Here is a 20,898-nt window from a genome sequence, read left to right as displayed (position 1 = left end):
CACACCCTGTGCTTGTAGTCTAGTGCGTGTGTTTGGCTGTCGTGTGCTTTCTCAGATGGAACAACAGAAATAGGTTTCAGTCAGATGTTTAGAATGTGTCTCCAATGTCGTCCTTCAGAGGGTCTGGAGGTTCTGTATTTAACTGCAGCCTCTCACCCACGTTTGCCAGAAAATATTTATATATATTTTTAGTGCAAACAAATTTGACTTTTATTGCATATGAGCAAAAACTAACTCCCATTGTTCACGTTTTGACAAATACAACTCATAAAGTGCGAATGCATTAGCCGGTCTTTTGTGGCTCATAGTATGAAACCTTGAGACTAACGTATCGACCCCACACGCGGCTAGTCGGACTAGCGTGTGATTGTTAATTAATCAATTAATTAATTGATCTAATTCCTAGATGCTTTTTATTTAAATGCTCCACCTGGCAAAACATTCTGAATTGTGTGTGTGTGTGTGTGTGTGTGTGTGTGTGTGTGTGTGTGTGTGTGTGTGTGTGTGTGTGTGTGTGTGTGTGTGTGTGTGTGTGTGTGTGTGTGTGTGTGTGTGTGTGTGTGTGTGTGTGTGTTCTAGGTATCATGCGCGCTTCGCCTTCTGCAGTGATCTCGACGCACGAGTCCAACTTTACGCTTCAGGGCCCTCACTGTGTAGCGCACACAGGTCTTATAAAGTAATCTCTGTTATCATCACACGTCAGTCTGAACCGACTTGGAGCTGCTGTTCTTCCGGTTGATCTCGGTCCCGTTCCCCTTGCTCGGGCTCTTGTCCAGCCCGCACAGCGACTCCGTCACCCCCTCCTCCATCTCCATGTACTCCGCCTTGTCGCCCAGCGAGGAGCCGGACGGAGAGCCCCTGAACCTCCGCAGCAGGTCGGGGCAGTAGGGGCACCCGGGGGGCAGGCTCTCCGCCACCGCGGGGGGCTGCTCCTCCTGGTTGTCCGTCTCCCGGTGGTAGAAGTAGTTGAAGTTGGACACGATCACCGGCACCGGAAGCGCGATGGTCAGCACGCCGGCGATGGCGCAAAGCGAGCCCACGATCTTCCCGCCGACGGTGATGGGCTTCATGTCGCCGTAGCCCACCGTCGTCATGGTGACCACGGCCCACCAGAAGGCGTCGGGGATGCTGGTGAACTGCGAGGAGGGCTCGTCCGCCTCAGCGAAGTACACGGCGCTCGAGAAGAGGATGACGCCGATCACCAGGAAGAAGATGAGCAGCGCCAGCTCGCGCATGCTAGCGCGCAGCGTGTGGCCCAGGATCTGCAGCCCCTTGGAGTGGCGGGAGAGCTTGAAGATGCGGAACACCCTCACCAGGCGGATGATCCTGAGGATGGCGAAGCTCATGGCCTGCTGGCCGCCGCCCCCGTGCTGCTGCGCGAGGTCCGTGCCCAGCGTGATGAAGTAGGGCAGGATGGAGACCACGTCGATGGAGTTCATGATGTTCTTGAAGAAGTCCGCCTTGCTGGGGCTCGCGAAGAAACGCACCACGAACTCGAAGGAGAACCAGATGATGCAGACGGTCTCCACGAGGAAGAAGGGGTCGTTGAACGGCGTGAAGCCCCCGTTGTCCGGCTGCGCATGGCTCAGGTTCCCGCGCGGCTGCAGGTACTCCTTCTCGTCCCGGAACTCGGGCAGCGTCTCGAGGCAGAAGATGACGATGGAGATGACGATGACCAGCACGGACACCACGGCGATGCCGCGCGCGGGGCTCGAGCTCTCCGGGTACTCGAACAGCAGCCAGATCTGCCGCTTGAACTCGTCCTCCGGGAGAGGCTTCTCCTCCTCCTTCACGAAGCCCTCGTCCTCGCGGAACTTCAACACGGCCTCGTCGCCCAGCTCGTAGAACTTCACCTCCTCCGAGAAGATGTCGAACGGCACGTTGGCGGGTCTTTTCAACCTCCCACCCGACTGGTAGTAGTATAGGATTGCGTCGAAGCTCGGCCGGTTCCGGTCGAAGAAGTACTCGTTGCGCAGCGGGTCGAAGTAGCGCACGCGGCGCTCCGCGTCGCCAAGCAGGGTGTCCGGGAACCGGAGCAGCGTCTTCATCTGGGTCTCGAACCTCAGCCCTGACACGTTGATCACCACACGCTCACAGCAGCCGTAGCCGTCGCCGTACGCGGGCTCGTAGCCGGACTGCGGCCGGCGGTCCGTCTCCTCTCCATCCTCCTCCATGGCGCGCAGGAGACTCGCCCTCGTGCTGCCCCCCCTGTGGTCCTCCTCCTCCTCCTCCTCCCCCTCCTCCTCCTCCTCCTCCCCCTCGCCCTCCTCCTCCTCTATCATGCCGTCGTCCCCGGACCCCAGCAGCGCGAGCTCCGAGTGGCGCAGGTCCCCTCCGAGGCTCGCGCGGTTCCTCCTCCAGCGTCCCGCGCCACCGCCGCGTCGCCTCTTCCGCGCTCTGAGCGCGTGCTGCTCGTGCCGCTGCTGGGGGGGCGAAGCGCATGAGGGGGCGTGGCACGAGGCGGGGCCGCCGCCGCTGCTGTTGTTGGCGTTGGACGAGGAGGAGGCGGCATGAGACGGGTGACCCCCCCCTCCACCCCCGCCTCCCCCTCCCTCCCCAACGGCGTCACCCTCCGCCGCCGCCGCTGCCGCCGCGCGCGACTGGCGCTCCACCTCGCGCGCCCTCTCCCGGGCGCGCGACTGCTGCGCGTACCCGTACGGCAGGCGACTGTTGCAGCCGTTGTCCGCGCTGATCATGGCGAACTCCATGCTGCCCCGTGGGGGGTCCGCGCGCTCAGCGGGAGAAAGTGGCTTGCGCGCGACGGAGGAGGAACCGGGGGGAGAGTTGAGGCTGAGCGGGACGCACGCGGGGCGCGTCAGACATCAACGCCCCGGGGAGTCGACCTCACCGGGCTGATGGTTCAGTGGAGGGGACGCTGAGTGGCAAGGTCCATGGTATCTGGAACATGACACGAGACCGGATGATAAGTAGGGTCCAGGCCTCGATGTCTATGACGTCACGAGCATCACTCAACAGGGTGGGTGGTGTCGTCCAGCTCCGTCAGGTGTTATACTGGGGGGGGGGGCTTTATCCTCCTAGTCCCTAACTGGTCGGATCAACAGGCCGTCAGTGAGAAGGCTGCTCAGCCTCCGGTTCCCATCAGGTGGTTCAGTCAGACGCTGAGCTCAGAGCCGTTCTCAGAGCCGTTCTCTGCAGAGCCGTTCTCAGAGCCGTTCTCGGAGCCGTTCTCAGGTTTTGTGTGGCGGCTCCGGAGTCCTGGATGCCATTTTAGGGGTGGAGAAAATCCGATCTGTTATCTTCACCTCCAGGGATTCGGAAGGACTTTATTCCTCCTCCGATTAAAGCTGAGGGAACAGAGAGACAAGGTGATGGGAGCAGTGAGACAGCATGATGGGAGCAGTGAGACAGCATGATGGTAGCAGTGAGACAGCATGCTGCTCCTCTCTGAGTAGTGAGACAACATGATGAGAGCAGTGAGACACATGATGAGAGCAGTGAACGATGCTCTTCTCTGATGTCCGCGAGGAGCAGGCGGCTCAGAGAGGAGACGCAAACAACTCCATCATCATCACGAGATGCTGAGATTATTATGATTCATATATGAGTATTATTATAATGATTATTATGATTATGATAACGATCATTATGATTAAGATCAGCCTTTTATCTCTACCAGCATCATCATGGAGGTACAATAACTGTCGGTATGAGATGCATTACGCACGAGATGCTCCCGCTTCTGTCAGACCGCCTCCCGCCTGCAGTACTCACCTGGTTACAGGGCCGAGGAGGCTCTCAGCCCCCTACGAAGATGAGCTGGAGGTAGGGGAGGATGCAGCTCTTCGCTTTGCCCAAATGTACGTCTTGTTTTGGGAATATTAAAATCCCTCGTCGCAGGCAGCCGGCTAACATATCAACTCCACATCCGTGCTCTGACGCACTCCACGATGACACTTTTGGCGGCGTCTCGACGTCCTCTCTCCTCTCGATTCAACAGGATCTCTTCCCCCTTACCGCAGACACATGCACCGCTGCATCGATCCCTCCGAGCGGGCAGGTGTGCAGCGAGATGCCATCGACCGCTCCGCCCAGGAAAACAAAAGGATGGATAAAAGTTTATCCCCGCTTATGGAATAGCCCGCGGTGGGTCGGAGCATCACACATATGTCTGGCCCTACCTATACGCACACACACCCTTCCTTTTCTTCTATTGTGCGTGATGAAGACCCTCGGCAGACTGAAGATCTGGATGCACCGCAGCGCAGACGGAGTGCGATCATCCCCCAGTGGCCGAAGGCGGTCACTGCGCTCTGCTGCAGTCTCCTCTCTGCCCTGCCCTGTCTCATCACTGGATGACGCTGAACCCAGCGTCCTTTTCGCTGTTTTATCAACTCAATCAAATGAACTCCCTGCGACACACCGGCTACAAGGGTCTGTTCAGAAATGATGCTCAATGATCTAAAATACTCGAATGGAAAAGCTGTTTGTTTTCTCCATGTGTTCCGGCCTGTTGTTGTTCTGCATGAATACACAAACTACAGGCAACCAGCGCACAAACTACGGGCAACCAACGCACAAACTACGGGCAACCAACGCACAAACTACAGGCAACCAACGCACAAACTACAGGCCACCGCACAACAACTAGAATCAAATGCATGTTGTTTATCTGTTTGGGCATTGATCAGCATCGCTTACGTGAGGTAATGAATACATACACACATCACACTCACACTCACACACACACTCACACACACACACACACACACACACACACACACACACACACACACACACACACACACACACACACACACACACACATCCCTGTTGATTAGACCACTTTGTGCGCTGTAGGTAGAGACTCCGTCAGCACCAGGGGGAGCAGTGAGGACCTGATGGAGGCCTGTAGGCTAAAGGGGGGGTGGTGAGGACCTAATGGAGGCCTGCAGGGTAAGGGGGGCAGAGCAAACAGAGCTTTACTCTGAGTTATCATACGAGTGTACCTGCTCTCTGATCTGCTACTGCAGGCCGGTTTAAACCAGATCTGGGTCCTGGGTAATGAGAGTATCCCATTAATCCTGAACTGGTCCTGACTCCCTCCAGGACCTCTCCAGGGACATCTCTGTAGAGCTGGGGATGAACTCATGGCTCGGATGGACCTGGGATGTAAATCTTCCTCATGTTGAAACTCAGAGCAGGACTTAGAACCTCAACAGCAGGAGGAAACACTCCAGAAGACAACAGATGCTCCTGATGCTGAAGCTGTCCTGGCAGAACGAGCTGTGTCATCCAGATGCAGCTGAAGAGCCTTACCACGTCGTGCTCAGCTGGTTCTGTCTGATGTCCTCCCCAACTCCACCCCCACAGAGCAGCCGTCCTGTGAGGTAGCGAGTTCGTCCCCGTCCCCCTGAACAACACGTGGGTCCTCTCCAACCCGGACGGAGCAGGATGTCGTGCTCTGAACAGGAAGAGGTTCAGGCCAACGTTCACGACCCCAATACTGATCGTACGAAGTACGCTGGATTATTGGGATGATCTGGTCGAGAACTGAACCCTTCTACCTACTCCAGTTCAACAGAAATGTTAACATACACGTCAACAGACTCGTCAAGGTGGGTTTATCCACATCCCTACAGAGCATGCAGATCAGTAAATCACTATACGTAGGCCTACTGTATGTGTTCTGCGCTTTAAACCCATGGAAATTACAATACTTTGTTATCTCACATAAAGAGACGTTTGAGATACTCTCATATAAATATATACTTTTAGTAAAATGTAAACTATTGATGAATACGATGGAAGAATAGTAACAGTGACTGGCAGCAACAACCCCAGCAACGAGGAGGCTACGCTCCAGACAGTCGGAGCCCGCCGGCCTCACCAGGTGTGGGGGTCCGCTGGGGGTCAGGAGAGGGGCCGCTGGGGGCCTCTGAGCAGCGCTCAGAGGCACGCGCTGTGGAGCCCCGGCGAGTCCTCCGCGCTGCCTGCTGACAGCGCGGCCCGCGTTGCAGCAGCAGAGAGGAAACTACGGAGAGACGCCCCCCAGCTGCTCGCTCGGTCGGGAGCAGGGAGATGAGAGGGAGGGCAGCTCCCCGTGTGTCTGAGAACCCGCTCCTCTCTGACGCTCCACAGGGTTTTAGGAATCAACAGCAGAGCTATGGTCAAGAAAAGGCATGTTGCACACAGCATGGAAGCAGCAAGTACACAGTGTACTACAGAGGAAAGCATGTTTGTATTGGGGGCGATACCGTTTTCATAGCCGTAATCGACAGATCCTGTTATTGCTCAATAACATCTTTTATTTCAGCAGATATTGACAATACTTCGACATGTGATCTCTTAATCCTTGCACAGTATATGTAATGTTGCACACTGTCTCAGTGGGCTCAGTTTCTAGTTGTTGCAATGTTCAAGTCCACACATTAACACATTGAAATCTTTGGTTGAAAACAAACCAGAATATTAAACAGAGAGAGGACAATGTATATCAAACAATGTCTGTATCCCCCAAGAAAGCGTTTTATTTAATTAAAGCATGTGACGGCAGAACATGAGACCAATGAAGCTGGGTAATCCCTGATGTCCTCGATGCTTCCTTCAAACCATCGACCCAGTGTCTGCGGCTGGGTTGAATCAAACGCCGCTGTGTGAGAGCACAGTGGAAGACTCCCTGTCGCTGTGTGGGCCGCTGTCTGCTCCTTTAAGCCATTCACCGGCAGACTTTAGACACTGACCTGTGGTGTGTAGGAGGTGAGACCTTGAGACACGGCTCTGTTTCCCTCTCTGGAGGAGAAGGTTTCCGTTGTTGCCTACAAACAAGGCGTTGTCTGCAGGTATCTGACACCTGTTTCCAAGGCTGCAGGGATTAGTGCCTTCTCAGGGAACACTATTTAAGATCCTGAGCGTCGGTGATGATTGGGAGATGACGGGCTGTCTGAGGAGACGCACACGACACAAGAGCTCTCTGAGGTGAGTCTGGCCGTGGGATTGGGGAACAGATAGGCAAAGATGATCTATAGTCCGTTTTGGTTGTGCAATTAGATTCCTCTTTAAATGGGCTTATGAGAGCATTAAAGCCCATGCATTATAGGTGCTGAGAGCATTTAAATACTTTAGATTATATGTATGCACTAGATGTGTAGAATATTTTGAATTTGCAAACTCTTATAATGTATTTGCATTTTTGACTGAGTTAGAAAAGGACATAAAATATTCAACAAAAGGTTTCGCAAAACATTTAAAAGTGGAACAATGCATTTTTAAAGCATTCATCCTCATTTTATGGGAGAATGTGTACAATTTGTAAATTCTGTCTGGTGATGGTGAAGGAAATACTCTTCAAAATAGGACAGAAAGTAGTCAAAGTAAAGACAAAATTCTGCCTGCACTTTGCCAGCTCATACGAGCCGTTTTATATCTGCAAACTGCTGTAGAAGGCTTGTTAATAAAGGGCTTCACACTGCATAGCTATCGGTGTGTCAGGTTCCGTGCCAGAGGCCGTTCATCCGTCCTCTGATTGCTGTGTGATGTGCAGGCTGATCTCCCCCTTGTGGTCGGGCTCCATATTGCAGCGAGCCGAGGATGCAGCTGGTTGTCATGGCAGCAGTGCTGGCGATGACGTGGGCCGACCAGCCGTGCAGCTTCACCTGCCGCCCGACCCCGACCACCATCGCCGTGAAGAGCTGCGTCAGAACCGAGTCCATCAACACCACCATGTGTGAGGGCCAGTGCTACCAGGAGGTGAGCACAGCACCCAGGCTCAACCCTCAGCCTCATCCACCCACGTGTGTGTGCTGGCCCACAACTATTCAAGGTAAGGATTCTAAACAAAGAAGGAGGCCTCGTCTAATGAGCTTTGGTCGGCAGGACCCGATGGACCTCGGGGAGCGCCCGCAGCAGTACACCTGCAGCGGGGACTGGGACTACGAGGTGAAGCACTTCGAGGGCTGTCTGGAGGGCGTCCTCTACCCCGTGGCACGCAGCTGCAAGTGTTCCCTGTGTCAGAGCAGCAACACCGACTGTCAACGAGTTCTGTGGGACGTCTGTTAGCTGTTAACCCCCCCCCCCCCCCCCCCTCTGTGTATCGTACCCAGTCAGCGCTACAATGTTCATTGAACAATAAAAGCGCCTTCACATACACCGATCGTTTCTTTGACTGTGCTGCGGTTTGTGATCGGTGTGCGGTGAGCTGTGTCGTCCTGTGATCGGGGTTGTGGAGGTCGGATGGTTTGCTCCCGGCCCCCAGGAAACAGGAGGTTGCGCGTTCGGCCGGGACCCCGCCCTCCATCGACCCCCCCGCCCTCCCCAGACGACCGTCCATCCGGGAGCTCTGAACTCTGAACTCCAAGACGGTTCCGCCCAAAACAAAATAAAAAACAAAACAAGCAATAAAATCCAGCATCTCTCGATCAATTGATGGATTAATGGGTTATTATACTCAATTGAACTATTAAGTATAATAGTTAATTTATCCAGTGATGCTGGATTTTACTTTGCTGGAAGTATAATACTTTTATTAAGAATTATACTTAATAGATCCAGTGATTCTGGATTTGACTTGCTTGTTTTGTTTTTCAAATGCAAGTAATACATTTAATTGTTATGCTATAACAATCAAATGTATTGCTTTCATTTGACTGGCCTAGGCCTAAGGCTTCATTGGTATGATGTCCAGTAATACTAACTTGTTTAAGCAAAGCTTGTCAGCAATTCATGAATGCCGCCTATTTGACTTCTGTGTCCGCACAGAGGAACCATCAATTCAAAGAAATCATATCTCTCGGTTTTTGGGACAGCAGGATGACTTTGCAGAAATTGTTTCCCTAAAATATGCAATGCAACAGGTTTTACAAGTAAGCCAGACCAAACTTCATCTGTCATTTGAAAGAACACAATGTATCGTCATTAGTGCGCCAAAGGAAAGATTAAGGGTACCACAATGTTTTGTAACCTCTCGCATATCTAATAGGCGGCAGCCAGTCTCCTCCTGCCTCACAGTGTTGAGGCTGACGCTAACGAGCCCCGGAGCTGTAATCTAATTATGACGGGGTAATGGTTGGGCCGAACGGGGGGCAGTACAGCGGCACCAGGTCTTAATAACCACTTGCATAATGTGTTTGTTTCTAAAATGTATAACAGTATCCAGATTAGAAAAAAAGAATGGAGAGTATTTATAACTTTTAATTTGTGCACGTGCACACGCCCAGGCACGTGGTCAGGAGGTCAAGGAAACACTAGAGATGCTACAAGCTAATTGTTGCCTCCAGTACCGTCCTGACACCGACAAGCAGAAAGAGGCTCCACCCCCAAGGCCTTGTGTATTAGGCACACATAATACACATAATCGGGGTCAAATACAATGTGTTGCTAGTAATAAAGCTGTGAGATTGTGTGCTTAGAAAACACTTCTAAAAACAACGACAATGCCAGCCTCAATCAGCCCTCCAGTTATAAGCCTTTAAAATAATCCTTTGGCCACCTCAACCAATCACAAGGGGATGTATATTTTATACAGCTGAATTCTGAGTAAATGATTATCTTGTAAGATTGCATAAGTTGAAACTAAACACTGCTATTCATAACATGGCAGCTGTCTTTGTATTTTAAACCCGATCTGGACAGCTGACATAATCTAGTGCTCATTGAAAGACAAGGTTGTGGCAAAAAGCCTTTTACAGAATGAATTGTAAGTATAGTAAATGTAAAAATACAAATACCAGTTATTGGTCTTCCCCTTTCTTAATGAGATTTGAATGACGATTATTCACTAGGGTCTGTATTTCATGGCTATTCTGATACTTGACACCATAATAGATACCCCATATTATGCATTACCAATCAGAACATTTACTGTTTGTGCCAAAACTCAACTAACACCTATAATACAAATGTCCCTTGCAGACAGAGCAGATATCCCAAACTGATCTTTATTCATACAACACAAAAGAAATATACAGCACAGAAGAGGTATCTTTAGTGTCAAACTTAAAGAAACTTCTGTTTTGGTCGAGGACCTGAGGACCTCAGTGCCTCAGTGCCTCAGTGCCTCAGGGCCCCCCCCCCTCCCCTCCTTCCCTCCCCCCTCCTCCCTCCCTCCCTCCTCCATGTTCCTGGGACCTAACGGTTCCAGAACGTTCTGGAGTCTTCACACAGCAAATTTGTTCCTGATGATCTCGCCGCCCTCGACCTCCACCTGCTCGTAGAGCCACTTCCTGTGGCAGCGGCACTCCACGCCGCACTTGCGAGCGCCGCAGTCGGGGCAGGGGTAGAAGCAGCCCATGCAGTCCACGTCGAGGCAGTCGCACATGTCCTTCCCGCTGGAGATCAGGACGCCCTTGGCGTCGTACAGCTTGCTCTTGGGGCCCATCGTCTGTCTGCAGGAGACGGACGATGAAAGGCTGAACACGTTCCACACGTGATTTAAATCACGTGTTGGTGACGATCATCCCGACTAAGGTTTATCTCCATGGAGCTCTGTCCCCAAACCGGCCGACAGGCCAACACACTCCCTTCATCTGGACAGAGAGGCCAACACACTCCCTTCATCTGGACAGAGAGGCCATCACACTCCCTTCATCTGGACAGAGGCCAACACTCCCTTCATCTGGACAGAGAGGCCATCACACTCCCTTCATCTGGACAGAGGCCAACACACTCCCTTCATCTGGACAGAGGCCATCACACTCCCTTCATCTGGACAGAGGCCATCACACTCCCGTCATCTGGACAGAGAGGCCATCACACTCCCTTCATCTGGACAGAGGCCAACACACTCCCTTCATCTGGACAGAGAGGCCATCACACTCCCTTCATCTGGACAGACGGGCCATCACACTCCCTTCATCTGGACAGACGGGCCATCACACTCCCTTCATCTGGACAGAGAGGCCATCCCACTCCCTTCATCTGGACAGAGGCCAACACACTCCCTTCATCTGGACAGAGGCCATCACACTCCCTTCATCTGGACAGAGAGGCCATCACACTCCCTTCATCTGGACAGAGGCCATCACACTCCCTTCATCTGGACAGAGGCCAACACACTCCCTTCATCTGGACAGAGGCCATCACACTCCCTTCATCTGGACAGAGAGGCCAACACACTCCCTTCATCTGGACAGAGAGGCCATCACACTCCCTTCATCTGGACAGAGGCCAACACACTCCCTTCATCTGGACAGAGGCCATCACACTCCCTTCATCTGGACAGAGAGGCCATCACACTCCCTTCATCTGGACAGAGAGGCCATCACACTCCCTTCATCTGGACAGAGGCCATCACACTCCCTTCATCTGGACAGAGGCCATCACACTCCCTTCATCTGGACAGAGAGGCCATCACACTCCCTTCATCTGGACAGAGGCCATCACACTCCCTTCATCTGGACAGAGGCCATCACACTCCCTTCATCTGGACAGAGGCCATCACACTCCCTTCATCTGGACAGAGGCCATCACACTCCCTTCATCTGGACAGACGGGCCATCACACTCCCTTCATCTGGACAGAGGCCATCACACTCCCTTCATCTGGACAGAGGCCATCACACTCCCTTCATCTGGACAGAGGCCATCACACTCCATTCATCTGGACAGAGGCCATCACACTCCCTTCATCTGGACAGACGGGCCATCACACTCCCTTCATCTGGACAGAGGCCATCACACTCCCTTCATCTGGACAGAGGCCATCACACTCCCTTCATCTGGACAGAGGCCATCACACTCCCTTCATCTGGACAGAGAGGCCAACACACTCCCTTCATCTGGACAGAGGCCAACACACTCCCTTCATCTGGACAGAGGCCATCACACTCCCTTCATCTGGACAGAGAGGCCATCACACTCCCTTCATCTGGACAGAGAGGCCATCACACTCCCTTCATCTGGACAGAGAGGCCATCACACTCCCTTCATCTGGACAGAGAGGCCAACACACTCCCTTCATCTGGACAGAGGCCATCACACTCCCTTCATCTGGACAGAGGCCAACACACTCCCTTCATCTGGACAGAGGCCATCACACTCCCTTCATCTGGACAGAGGCCATCACACTCCCTTCATCTGGACAGAGGCCATCACACTCCCTTCATCTGGACAGAGGCCATCACACTCCCTTCATCTGGACAGAGGCCATCACACTCCCTTCATCTGGACAGAGAGGCCATCACACTCCCTTCATCTGGACAGAGGCCATCACACTCCCTTCATTTAACCCCCAGACCCTCCTTCTTTAGATCCATTCACTACAGAACCGCCCTCCCTTTTCTCCCCTTCCTCCTTTTTACTATTTTACTTGAATGTTTCTTTTGTTCTCACTCTGTAAGCGTCTGAGTATTTAGAATGGCGCTATATAAATCCACTGCATTGTTAGTATTATTGATTCTGACCTTTCATTGGTTGAGTACTTCCCGCCCCGCCCTCCGCGTCCTCCCTGAAACAAACACAACGAGAAGACGTTAGGAGATGACATACGAAGCTGTGCACCATGGGTGATCGGGCCTTTTCTGCTGCTGCCCCTAGACTATGGAACGCCCTCCCTGACCACCTGAGGGCTCCACAGACTACAGCTCTTTTTAAACGGAACCTCAAAACCCATCTCTTTAAAAGAGCATTCAGCTAAACTTTCTTTGAGGTTCCCCCTTTTTTAATAGTTTTTTGGTATTTTTTTCTCTGAAGCACTTTGAGATTCTTGAATATAAAGTGCAGTATAAATAAAATTTATTATTATTATTATTATTAAGGATTTGCAACGTGACACAAGATTATTGTCTAAGCGTTCAGACTGGTTGCTATAAATGTGTGTTACATTTGATACACCTCATGTGTTTGTGTGTGTAACATGTTATAGATGTTATTATGTTATGTGTTACCGCCCCTCGTTGCTCCGTGCGTAGGTTTGTATGTTATACCTTGTGTGTGTCTATATAACATGTTCTGTCTCATGTGTGTGAGAGTCTCACCCTCACCGCCCCTCTCTTCTCCCTGCGGAGGTTCGCCCCGTCCCTCGTCCGTTCTCCGGTTTGCGTTACTGTCCGAGCCGCCGGATTGGTGTCCTTGGTTACCACCCCCCTCTTCCGAAGCTCGATCTGCAGAGACTACACAGACACGCACCAAGGTAAACAACAAGTACAACAAGTTAATGCAGGAGGTTGATACTACAAGGTCAGGCAACAAGTTCATACAACAAGTTAATGCAACAAGTTAATACGAGAGGTTGATACTACAAGGTGAGGCAACAAGTTAATACGAGAGGTTGATACTACAAGGTGAGGCAACAAGTTAATACGAGAGGTTGATACTACAAGGTGAGGCAACAAGTTAATACGAGAGAGGTTGATACTACAAGGTGAGGCAACAAGTTAATACGAGAGAGGTTGATACTACAAGGTGAGGCAACAAGTTAATACGAGAGAGGTTGATACTACAAGGTGAGGCAACAAGTTAATACGAGAGAGGTTGATACTACAAGGTGAGGCAACAAGTTAATACGAGAGAGGTTGATACTACAAGGTGAGGCAACAAGTTAATACGAGAGAGGTTGATACTACAAGGTGAGGCAACAAGTTAATACGAGAGAGGTTGATACTACAAGGTGAGGCAACAAGTTAATACGAGAGGTTGATACTACAAGGTGAGGCAACAAGTTAATACGAGAGGTTGATACTACAAGGTGAGGCAACAAGTTAATACGAGAGGTTGATACTACAAGGTGAGGCAACAAGTTAATAGGAGAAGTTGATACAAGGCTTGTTTTGCGATGCGGGATTTACAACTTGAAGTCGCAGTTCCACCCGGACCATTTCCTTACAAAAATTAATATGCGTCTCACAATTGATATCACAGTAACGTGTTGTTTTTTTTGACAACAGATTACGTAACGACGCCTCGTGCCCACTGCACCGTCAGTCAAAGGACTCAGAAGGCGTGGCTGACGGTCACAGTCACAGGGCTTAAATTTGCATAGGCCTACGTGATCTGATTGGATGACGGATCCGTCGCTGCCGAAAAAGTTGAAATTTTTTCAACTGAAAAAGTAGAAATAATGTTCACTTTTTGACGGAGCTGTCACACCAAAAATGTATACAATTGCTTCAGAAAATGTGTCTCTGTGTGTATGCAAACTCGAGTTCGCCTGTCTACCAAACGAGTTCATTTGTAACGAGGAGTACTCGTACTGGCTGTTACGTTACACATGTCACTCAGTTGTCACGCTGTTGAACGCTGATTGGCTGTCATCACGACCAAAATATGTCGCCGGTTTTCTCTCGCGAAAAATTCGCCCGATCCGCGTCTCTACGTTCACTTTGTATGGGATCTTGTCGCCCCGTCGCGTTTGGTGTGAACGCACAATGCGCTTCTTCCTCGGCGGCGCCATGTTTGCTGCGTTCTGAACCCAATCATAGCAGCGTGTGTGTGACGTCATGACGCATTTGCCGCGACCGGAACCGATAAGCGGAATCGTTAAGCAGGCTTGCTAATGATTCCAAGGAATCGGTTGACTCTGCACCGGTTCTGAACAAGAACCGTTTCTCGATTCCCATCCCTACTGATGGGTGACAATCGGCCACCAGCACTGAGACGGAAACGCTATGCTCCAACAGCTTGTTAAGGCATCTCTCAAGACCATCAACATCCATCCAGTAGCTGTTTTTGACTTCAGTTACATTTACAGTCTCCTGAGCAACGACTAAATCTGACTTGGTGTCAATCAGTGAGCAGATGCCATATGATGCATTGTGACCAGGGCTGTCATTCCTTGCGTCCCCGGAAACGATCAAGGATTCGTCACTTACGGCGCTCATGATGGCCTGATTGTGGAGAGACCATGATGTCTCGTTGACTACCGGGATGACGTGGGCCTTATGGATGTCGAACCACTGCCTCTTTGACAGGCTCTCCAAGCCGATTGCCTCACAGACCTCTATGAATGGAGCACACGTATTCCCCGTAACAAACACTGCCGTTGGTATCGAGACACTGCTCTCCATCAGGCCTCTCACCAGAGGCTGGGAATGCCAGACGTATCTGTGGCCATCAATGCACTCTGTATTTACCGTCATTCCAAATCCACTTTTTGAAACTACCGGTGGTTTCATCAAACACTTCCCACAATTTTCCCAGTGACACGAATTTAACAGTTTCAAAAGTTGCTTGTTAGAAACAACACTCTTTCGGTCATCTGAGAGGTTAGGCTCCTCATCCTCTTCATCGTCAAAACTCGTGTCTGTGTCTTCTTCACTCCAAACTCATGTCCTCCTCAGCCCTCTCTTCATGGACTGACTCCTCACTCCTCACAGACAGGAATGGTACCTCACTCTGCTGTGGTGAGGAAGCCCTTGGCATTGAGATGTTCTCCAGACTTGTGTCATCAAACAATGTGCAGTAGGAGTGGTCACTAAAGACACCCTGCATGTTGTTCATGTTCACGTCAGTCATTGTGCCTTTGCTCACAAGGACGATGTGTCAACCTTCACTTCCACATTCAACAAGATCAGTCTGGGTACTGGCCTCCACTTGGTGCTGCTGCCCTGAATTTCTTCTGGTTCCTGACATGTTTCCTCCCTTCCTGTCAACTGACCCTCCATCAATTCCCTGCATGCTTATATGGTCTTTAAAGAGACACAAAAGCAGAATCTAGCCAGAATTAGAATACCTTTATTGTCACTGTAAACATGTACATTGAGATTAAAATAGCCATCTCCAAGCAGTGAAAAAATACATAGATACAATGCAAACACATAAACACAGGACATGAAGAGATAAAAAAAGGGAGGTAGGGTGTGCAGTCCTGAGGAGTGTGTACATTGCAAATAAATAATAAATACGTTACTATGCAGTGTAATATATGTATATATTGCACATTATATATTATTATTATTATTATATATATACCGTAATAATTATTATAATATAATAAGATAATGTGGAGGAGACAATGACTGACATCTCCCGGCTCTGCCCGCCAACAGGATGTTGTTTACAGCTATGAAAAGTAGTACACGGGTGCAGCAGCTGGGCTCCACGCTGCCTTACAGTTCGTTAATTTCATGATACAAGTAATTGTCGTGCCATTTGGGTGTGTACATGAATGTGCGAAAATAGTGCAACCGACGGTGTTTGCAAATGGATTATTTCCGATAAGAATGGATTATTTTGGCGATGGATTAGAAATTATCAAGAGCATGGAGCGATCTAGTCTGCAAACAAGACAATCTTCAAACATTGAGTGTACTCATTTCTCTGTTTCTCTAGTAGTAGAAGCTGTAGGTGTACCTCTCGTTCCTCTGCCTGGCAAGCACATTTCTGCGCTCTTTCTCTGCGCATAAGAGCAGCGCCCGGGTCCGATTTAAAAATAGTTGGCACAGCATCTGGCTTCAGGCGATTGGTGGGACGGCGAACAAATCTCCCATCTTCAGCAAAAGCTCCCTCTTCAATGTAATCAGCCTCTATAAAGTGGTCGCTACATACTCTCCGCGCTGGTCCCATTGGGGGGCTGAGGCGTTTCAATGCAGCTAACCATCTTCGGAGCACTTCAGGGTTCTTGACAGGAATGGCATGGAAATGAACTATTCTACCGCTCTCCTTTAACCGATAATATTCGTTTGAACAGCAAGGGGCAATACAAAAGGTTGTTCTTCCAATATTCGACATGTTTATTTTAAAGAGCTAACCATTCTGATGACGTGGCGCCTGCGTTTTTAAAACATGGCCGTGCCCTAGTGGCGAAAGTCGTTATAAACATATCATTTTCCAGTGAAACTACTTGAATTTCAGGTTTAATGAAAATCCATGCATTTCCAAAAATGAAAAAGCAACCAAAAATTGGTCACAGTTCTCATTGCTTCATTTCCACTTCAACAAGTTGATATAATAAGTTAATACATCAAGTTAATACAACAAGGTAAAACAACAGGTTAATATAACAAGTTGAGAAGTTAATAGTAGCCACTATGGGCCAAGGTGCTTCTTCAGTCTACTCTGAAGAAGCACCTTGATGTGCTACTCTAAATGTTTCATTAAACTAATTAGTGAACTTTGACCTTAGTGGAGTCGTGGCCGGCGGTGAAGATGGTGGGCACGGCGTCCTCCCTGAGGAACTGCTTCCCGTTGTAGTCCCTGAAGCAGTCGGGCCGGAAGTGCTCCGAGCAGAGGCAGGTGTTGGCAGTGGGGAGGAAGTTCTTCATCCCCAGGCTGTGCACCCATTGGTTGGCCAGCTGGGGTTTGCTGAGGGGGAACCTGTCATCAGAGATATATTGGATTATTGTACAGTGTTTCGGTCGATCTCTAGTATTATTAAAATGGACTAAAGCTTTTCCAACCATCCTGGAGAGCATGAACATAAATATACATCGGTAGCCATGAATTATTATTATTATTAGTAGAAACTGACCACTTTGTGAACAATAAAAGCTCATCCCACAATGTTGGATCAGATCTAACCATTAGGTTATCAGGCTTAACCTCTAACCTTCTCTAATATCAGATAACACGTCACACAGGTCACTAGGTCACTACCAGGTTCTCGTTACCTGTGACCTGGCGACCTGATATTAGAGAAGTCATCCTCCTAAAGAAGAGAAGGTGTGAAGCCTGAAGTGGCTTTAGATCATGAAACTACCAGCAAGCAAGTAGTAACACACATAAATTAAATAAGAAACACCAATTAAAAGGCTAAATGATATGATGTGTATGGAATACAAGGAAAAAAACAAACTATTACCGAATATTTTGACCATATATTAAAATGTTGTAGTCAATATTATGCCCTTAGATACGGAACGCGTCTCCTAACTCACCTATAGAACCTGATTTCGGAGCCTTTGACGAACTTGTTGTTGCAGCCAATAGCTGCACAGATAACGGGCATGATCACTTTAATCAGGACCTGATCGATCAAAGGAACATTGGAGGGCTTTAAACGATGAGCTGATAGAGGCGTGTGGTGTTTGAACGGTGTTTACTTCCTGTGGTTCTTCTTCTATCCGTCTTCTCTTTCGGCTCACTACCAGTCAGAGCGACATCCAGCGGCCATAAGGTAACATTAAAACATTGCAATATATTAATGTCCCCTTCTACTGTAAGAGGATAAACTAATTAAGCATGCATACGTTATATGCATTACGAACACGTTTTATTTTTATCCAGATTTAAATTAACTATATTAGATTTAAATTTACTGTGGTATTTGATATTGTTAATATTTTTAATGTGCACGTTACTGATTGAACGGAATCATCTGGATATTTACACAGCCTTCCATTGATGTATTCACTGAGGAGGAGGAGGAGGGGGGGGGAAATGGTGTTAGACATGTGGAGCAGCATTCCCCCTATCTGACCAGTAAGACCAGCTCACATAATGAAGCCTCCAGGCAGCAGACGACCGGGGTGCTGCTGCTGCTGGCACACAACTTGAACCACACCTGTCCCCCTTCACACCTGCCGGGAGGGACTCACGATAAAGTACACAATACACAATAAACAGCAGCTTCATGCATATCTCTGAATACGGACGAACCCACTCAGTGTGTGGAATGTAAAAACAGATGATTATCAAGCCAAGAAAGACCCTTAAAGTTGAGTTTATAAGTATTAGTTTTAGCAGTTCTGCGTCTTGTTTTGTACTTCCGGCTTCCTGCAGTCACGTGTTCCGGCCCAATCTGGCAACCCTGCTAGCAGCTAGCAGCTAGCGGTAAGCATGTAGCTCCGCCTCCCTGCGGTCACGTGACGGAGCTAGCAGCTAGCCGTTAGCTGTTAGCATGTAGCTCCGCTGGACTCAGCGCCCGCAGACGAACCGACCTACGAACCCCCAAAAGCCCCCCTCGGTCGGTGTTCGGTGGAGTGGCTCCAGACCCCCCCCCCCCCCCAAGGTGAGTGAAGGGAGGGAGACCCAGGACGGGTCGGTGTAGTGTAGTTAGTTGTGTTGTTAGTTGTGTAGTTAGTGACGTGAGGAGCCGTCAGTATGAAGTCCGATCCGCGGAGACCTAAAACACTTCGGCTAACGCTACTGGTCTACCAGTAAGAAAATCGAGGGGGTGAACTGGGAGACATCCTCCCAGTATGAGGGTTGACACACTGGGTCTGTTCTGGTTTAGTCTCTAACTCCCTGCTGGGAGTTAGCCACATGCTAACGGGCTAAAGCCAACACAACAAGTCTATTATCTCTAGTTGACCATCAAAGGGTTGAACTGGGAGGACGTCCCCCAGTATGAAGTGAAAGTATGTACTGGTTTCACTCTCTACTGGTCACGTTTAGCTGTTGACCCCATGCTGGGAGTTAGCCACACACTAACTGGTTCGGTTAACGCTGCTGGCCGACCAGTGAAGTGTTGAACTGGAGGAGGACGTCTCCCAGAATGAAGGCTGACACTGACAGTCTTTACTGGTTTAGGTTCTACTGACCTGTTGACCCCCTGCTGGGAGTTAGCCTCATGCTAACGCCAACACAACCAGTATCTGATCTGTAGCTGACCTGCTGTGAGGTGAATTTAAGATTGAACCATCCTCCATAGTATACCTGAATGTTCTCTGGTGGCTGGAGGCTGGAGGCGGTGGACTCAGTGCTACTCCATTGCTAAACAGAGTCAAACTAAAGTGAAGTTGGCCTTAATAAACCTCTGATAAAGAAGATATAACCGAAATGACTCCACCTTATAGAGAAGGTGTATGAGATAGGATTGAGATAGTTATATTAGGGTTTGGGTTAATTAGGGTTAGGGTTAGTACTTAGGGTTAGGGTTATTGTTAGTAGTTGATAAGCAGAATATTGGTCCCACCACCCATCCTGTCATATGATTCCTTGCGACATGGGGAATGTTGTTCTGTTTAATCCTCTGATGCTGAACGTGTTCCCACGTTTTAAACACTCAAACCGTGCCTTGTGAACCTGAAACTAATGAGTTTGTAATTCTAATTTACCAATTCTTTGCATGATTTCTGTCTTGTCAGATGGACAGCATCCTGAGAGCTGCTGATTCCCACCAGTCATTCTTACTACTTCCTTCTGAGCTTCAGTTTGAGTTCATTTTGTTTCAGTCTACAACAACCCTGTCAGGAACTTTATGGATTTTAGTCAAATAGCTTCAATGCATTAACGTGTCTTAATTTAAGTGATGAAAACATTATTAAGGTTATTGCAAGTATCTTTTGGAGTATTGCGACACTATCATTGTCGCTGGGATAAAATAATCCCGAGGTAAATGAGTGATCAGATATCGATAAGATGACCGTTGGACCCAGGCAGCTGGACAGGGGTTACTGTGGGTCACTTACTGTCAGACCTTCTGATGCCTACAAACATTCTGAGTCGTCTTATTGCTGCGCTCGCTCTAAACAATGTAGGATAATTTTTGGATAACGATTGAAATATGATACAAAGCAGTTCTTCAGGTTTAATTCAGTAGTTGCAACTTCTGCCTTCTTATTTGTGGTTCAAACTAAAAAGATCCCTCTTCTCCCAGTTAGCTCCAAGAGTTAGATTCTAGTTGTAATGGTCAGAACATAAGGCCATAAGGTCCTCCCTGAGGTCACAGACTGGAGGAAAGGCCCTGAAGAGGGTGATGCAATCTGTGCTTGATCCACAGCTGCACTCGGCACCCAACCCATCCCAGGCTTTGAACGAGGTCTCCATCCCATCTGGGTTCTGACCGCCCACACTGAGAACACACTCGGCTGCTTCTCTGTAATGAAGGCCAACATCACGTCTGATTTATGCATTAGTTTGTTTTAACTCGCTAACCCGTTTACGGAGACAGTAATGCTGCACATGTAGAGTGGGGACCCCGAGCGGCCCGCCGCGTGGTGGAGGAGGAGCCGCGGGGTCTCCTCTGTCTGCAGGACGCTGTTTGCTCACCAAGAGGAGGCTGCCTAGTAACTGAAAACAGGAAAGAGCCGGGCGCCCTGAGGGGATTTCAGGGCGTTCAGACGACCTA

At 49.5% G+C, this 20,898-nt stretch overlaps 3 protein-coding genes across 8 annotated transcripts; 1 reads left to right on the top strand and 2 right to left on the bottom strand.

Annotated features, from left to right (window-relative positions):
- Positions 1-448: 448 nt before the first annotated feature.
- On the bottom strand, positions 449-5,872 carry kcna4 (potassium voltage-gated channel, shaker-related subfamily, member 4). Its single transcript, XM_060071232.1, has 2 exons — positions 3,733-5,872; positions 449-3,305 (listed from the first exon to the last, which is right to left on the bottom strand). The coding sequence occupies exon 2, from the start codon at positions 2,706-2,708 to the stop codon at positions 693-695; it is 2,016 nt and encodes a 671-aa protein (XP_059927215.1). The 5' UTR covers positions 2,709-3,305; positions 3,733-5,872; the 3' UTR covers positions 449-692.
- Positions 5,873-5,982: 110 nt separating this feature from the next.
- Positions 5,983-8,104, top strand: LOC132471932 (gonadotropin subunit beta-1-like). 3 transcript variants are annotated; one of them, XM_060071318.1, is made up of 3 exons: positions 5,983-6,936; positions 7,539-7,707; positions 7,834-8,104. In XM_060071318.1, exons 1-3 carry the CDS (start codon positions 6,890-6,892, stop codon positions 8,014-8,016), a joined length of 399 nt encoding a protein of 132 aa, XP_059927301.1. In that variant the 5' UTR covers positions 5,983-6,889; the 3' UTR covers positions 8,017-8,104. The 3 variants fall into 3 exon arrangements, with proteins under 3 accessions (XP_059927301.1, XP_059927299.1, XP_059927300.1); XM_060071316.1 differs by having other exon boundaries at positions 7,539-8,104; XM_060071317.1 differs by having other exon boundaries at positions 7,502-8,104.
- A 1,950-nt stretch (positions 8,105-10,054) lies between these two features.
- arl14ep (ADP-ribosylation factor-like 14 effector protein) lies at positions 10,055-19,669 on the bottom strand. 4 transcript variants are annotated; one of them, XM_060071299.1, is made up of 6 exons: positions 19,485-19,669; positions 17,765-17,970; positions 17,009-17,204; positions 12,929-13,063; positions 12,356-12,399; positions 10,055-10,340 (listed from the first exon to the last, which is right to left on the bottom strand). In XM_060071299.1, exons 2-6 carry the CDS (start codon positions 17,833-17,835, stop codon positions 10,112-10,114), a joined length of 675 nt encoding a protein of 224 aa, XP_059927282.1. In that variant the 5' UTR covers positions 17,836-17,970; positions 19,485-19,669; the 3' UTR covers positions 10,055-10,111. The 4 variants fall into 4 exon arrangements, with proteins under 4 accessions (XP_059927282.1, XP_059927283.1, XP_059927281.1 ...); XM_060071300.1 differs by lacking the exon at positions 19,485-19,669 and having other exon boundaries at positions 12,935-13,063; positions 17,765-18,152; XM_060071298.1 differs by lacking the exons at positions 17,009-17,204; positions 17,765-17,970; positions 19,485-19,669 and adding an exon at positions 16,242-16,989 and having other exon boundaries at positions 12,935-13,063.
- Between the last annotated feature and the right edge of the window lie 1,229 nt (positions 19,670-20,898).

Source organism: Gadus macrocephalus, chromosome 14 (genome assembly GCF_031168955.1).
Source record: "Gadus macrocephalus chromosome 14, ASM3116895v1".
Taxonomy (NCBI): Eukaryota; Metazoa; Chordata; class Actinopteri; order Gadiformes; family Gadidae; genus Gadus; species Gadus macrocephalus.
The sequence above is the reverse complement of the archived record's forward strand: the minus strand, read 5'-3'. Positions and strand labels throughout refer to the sequence as shown.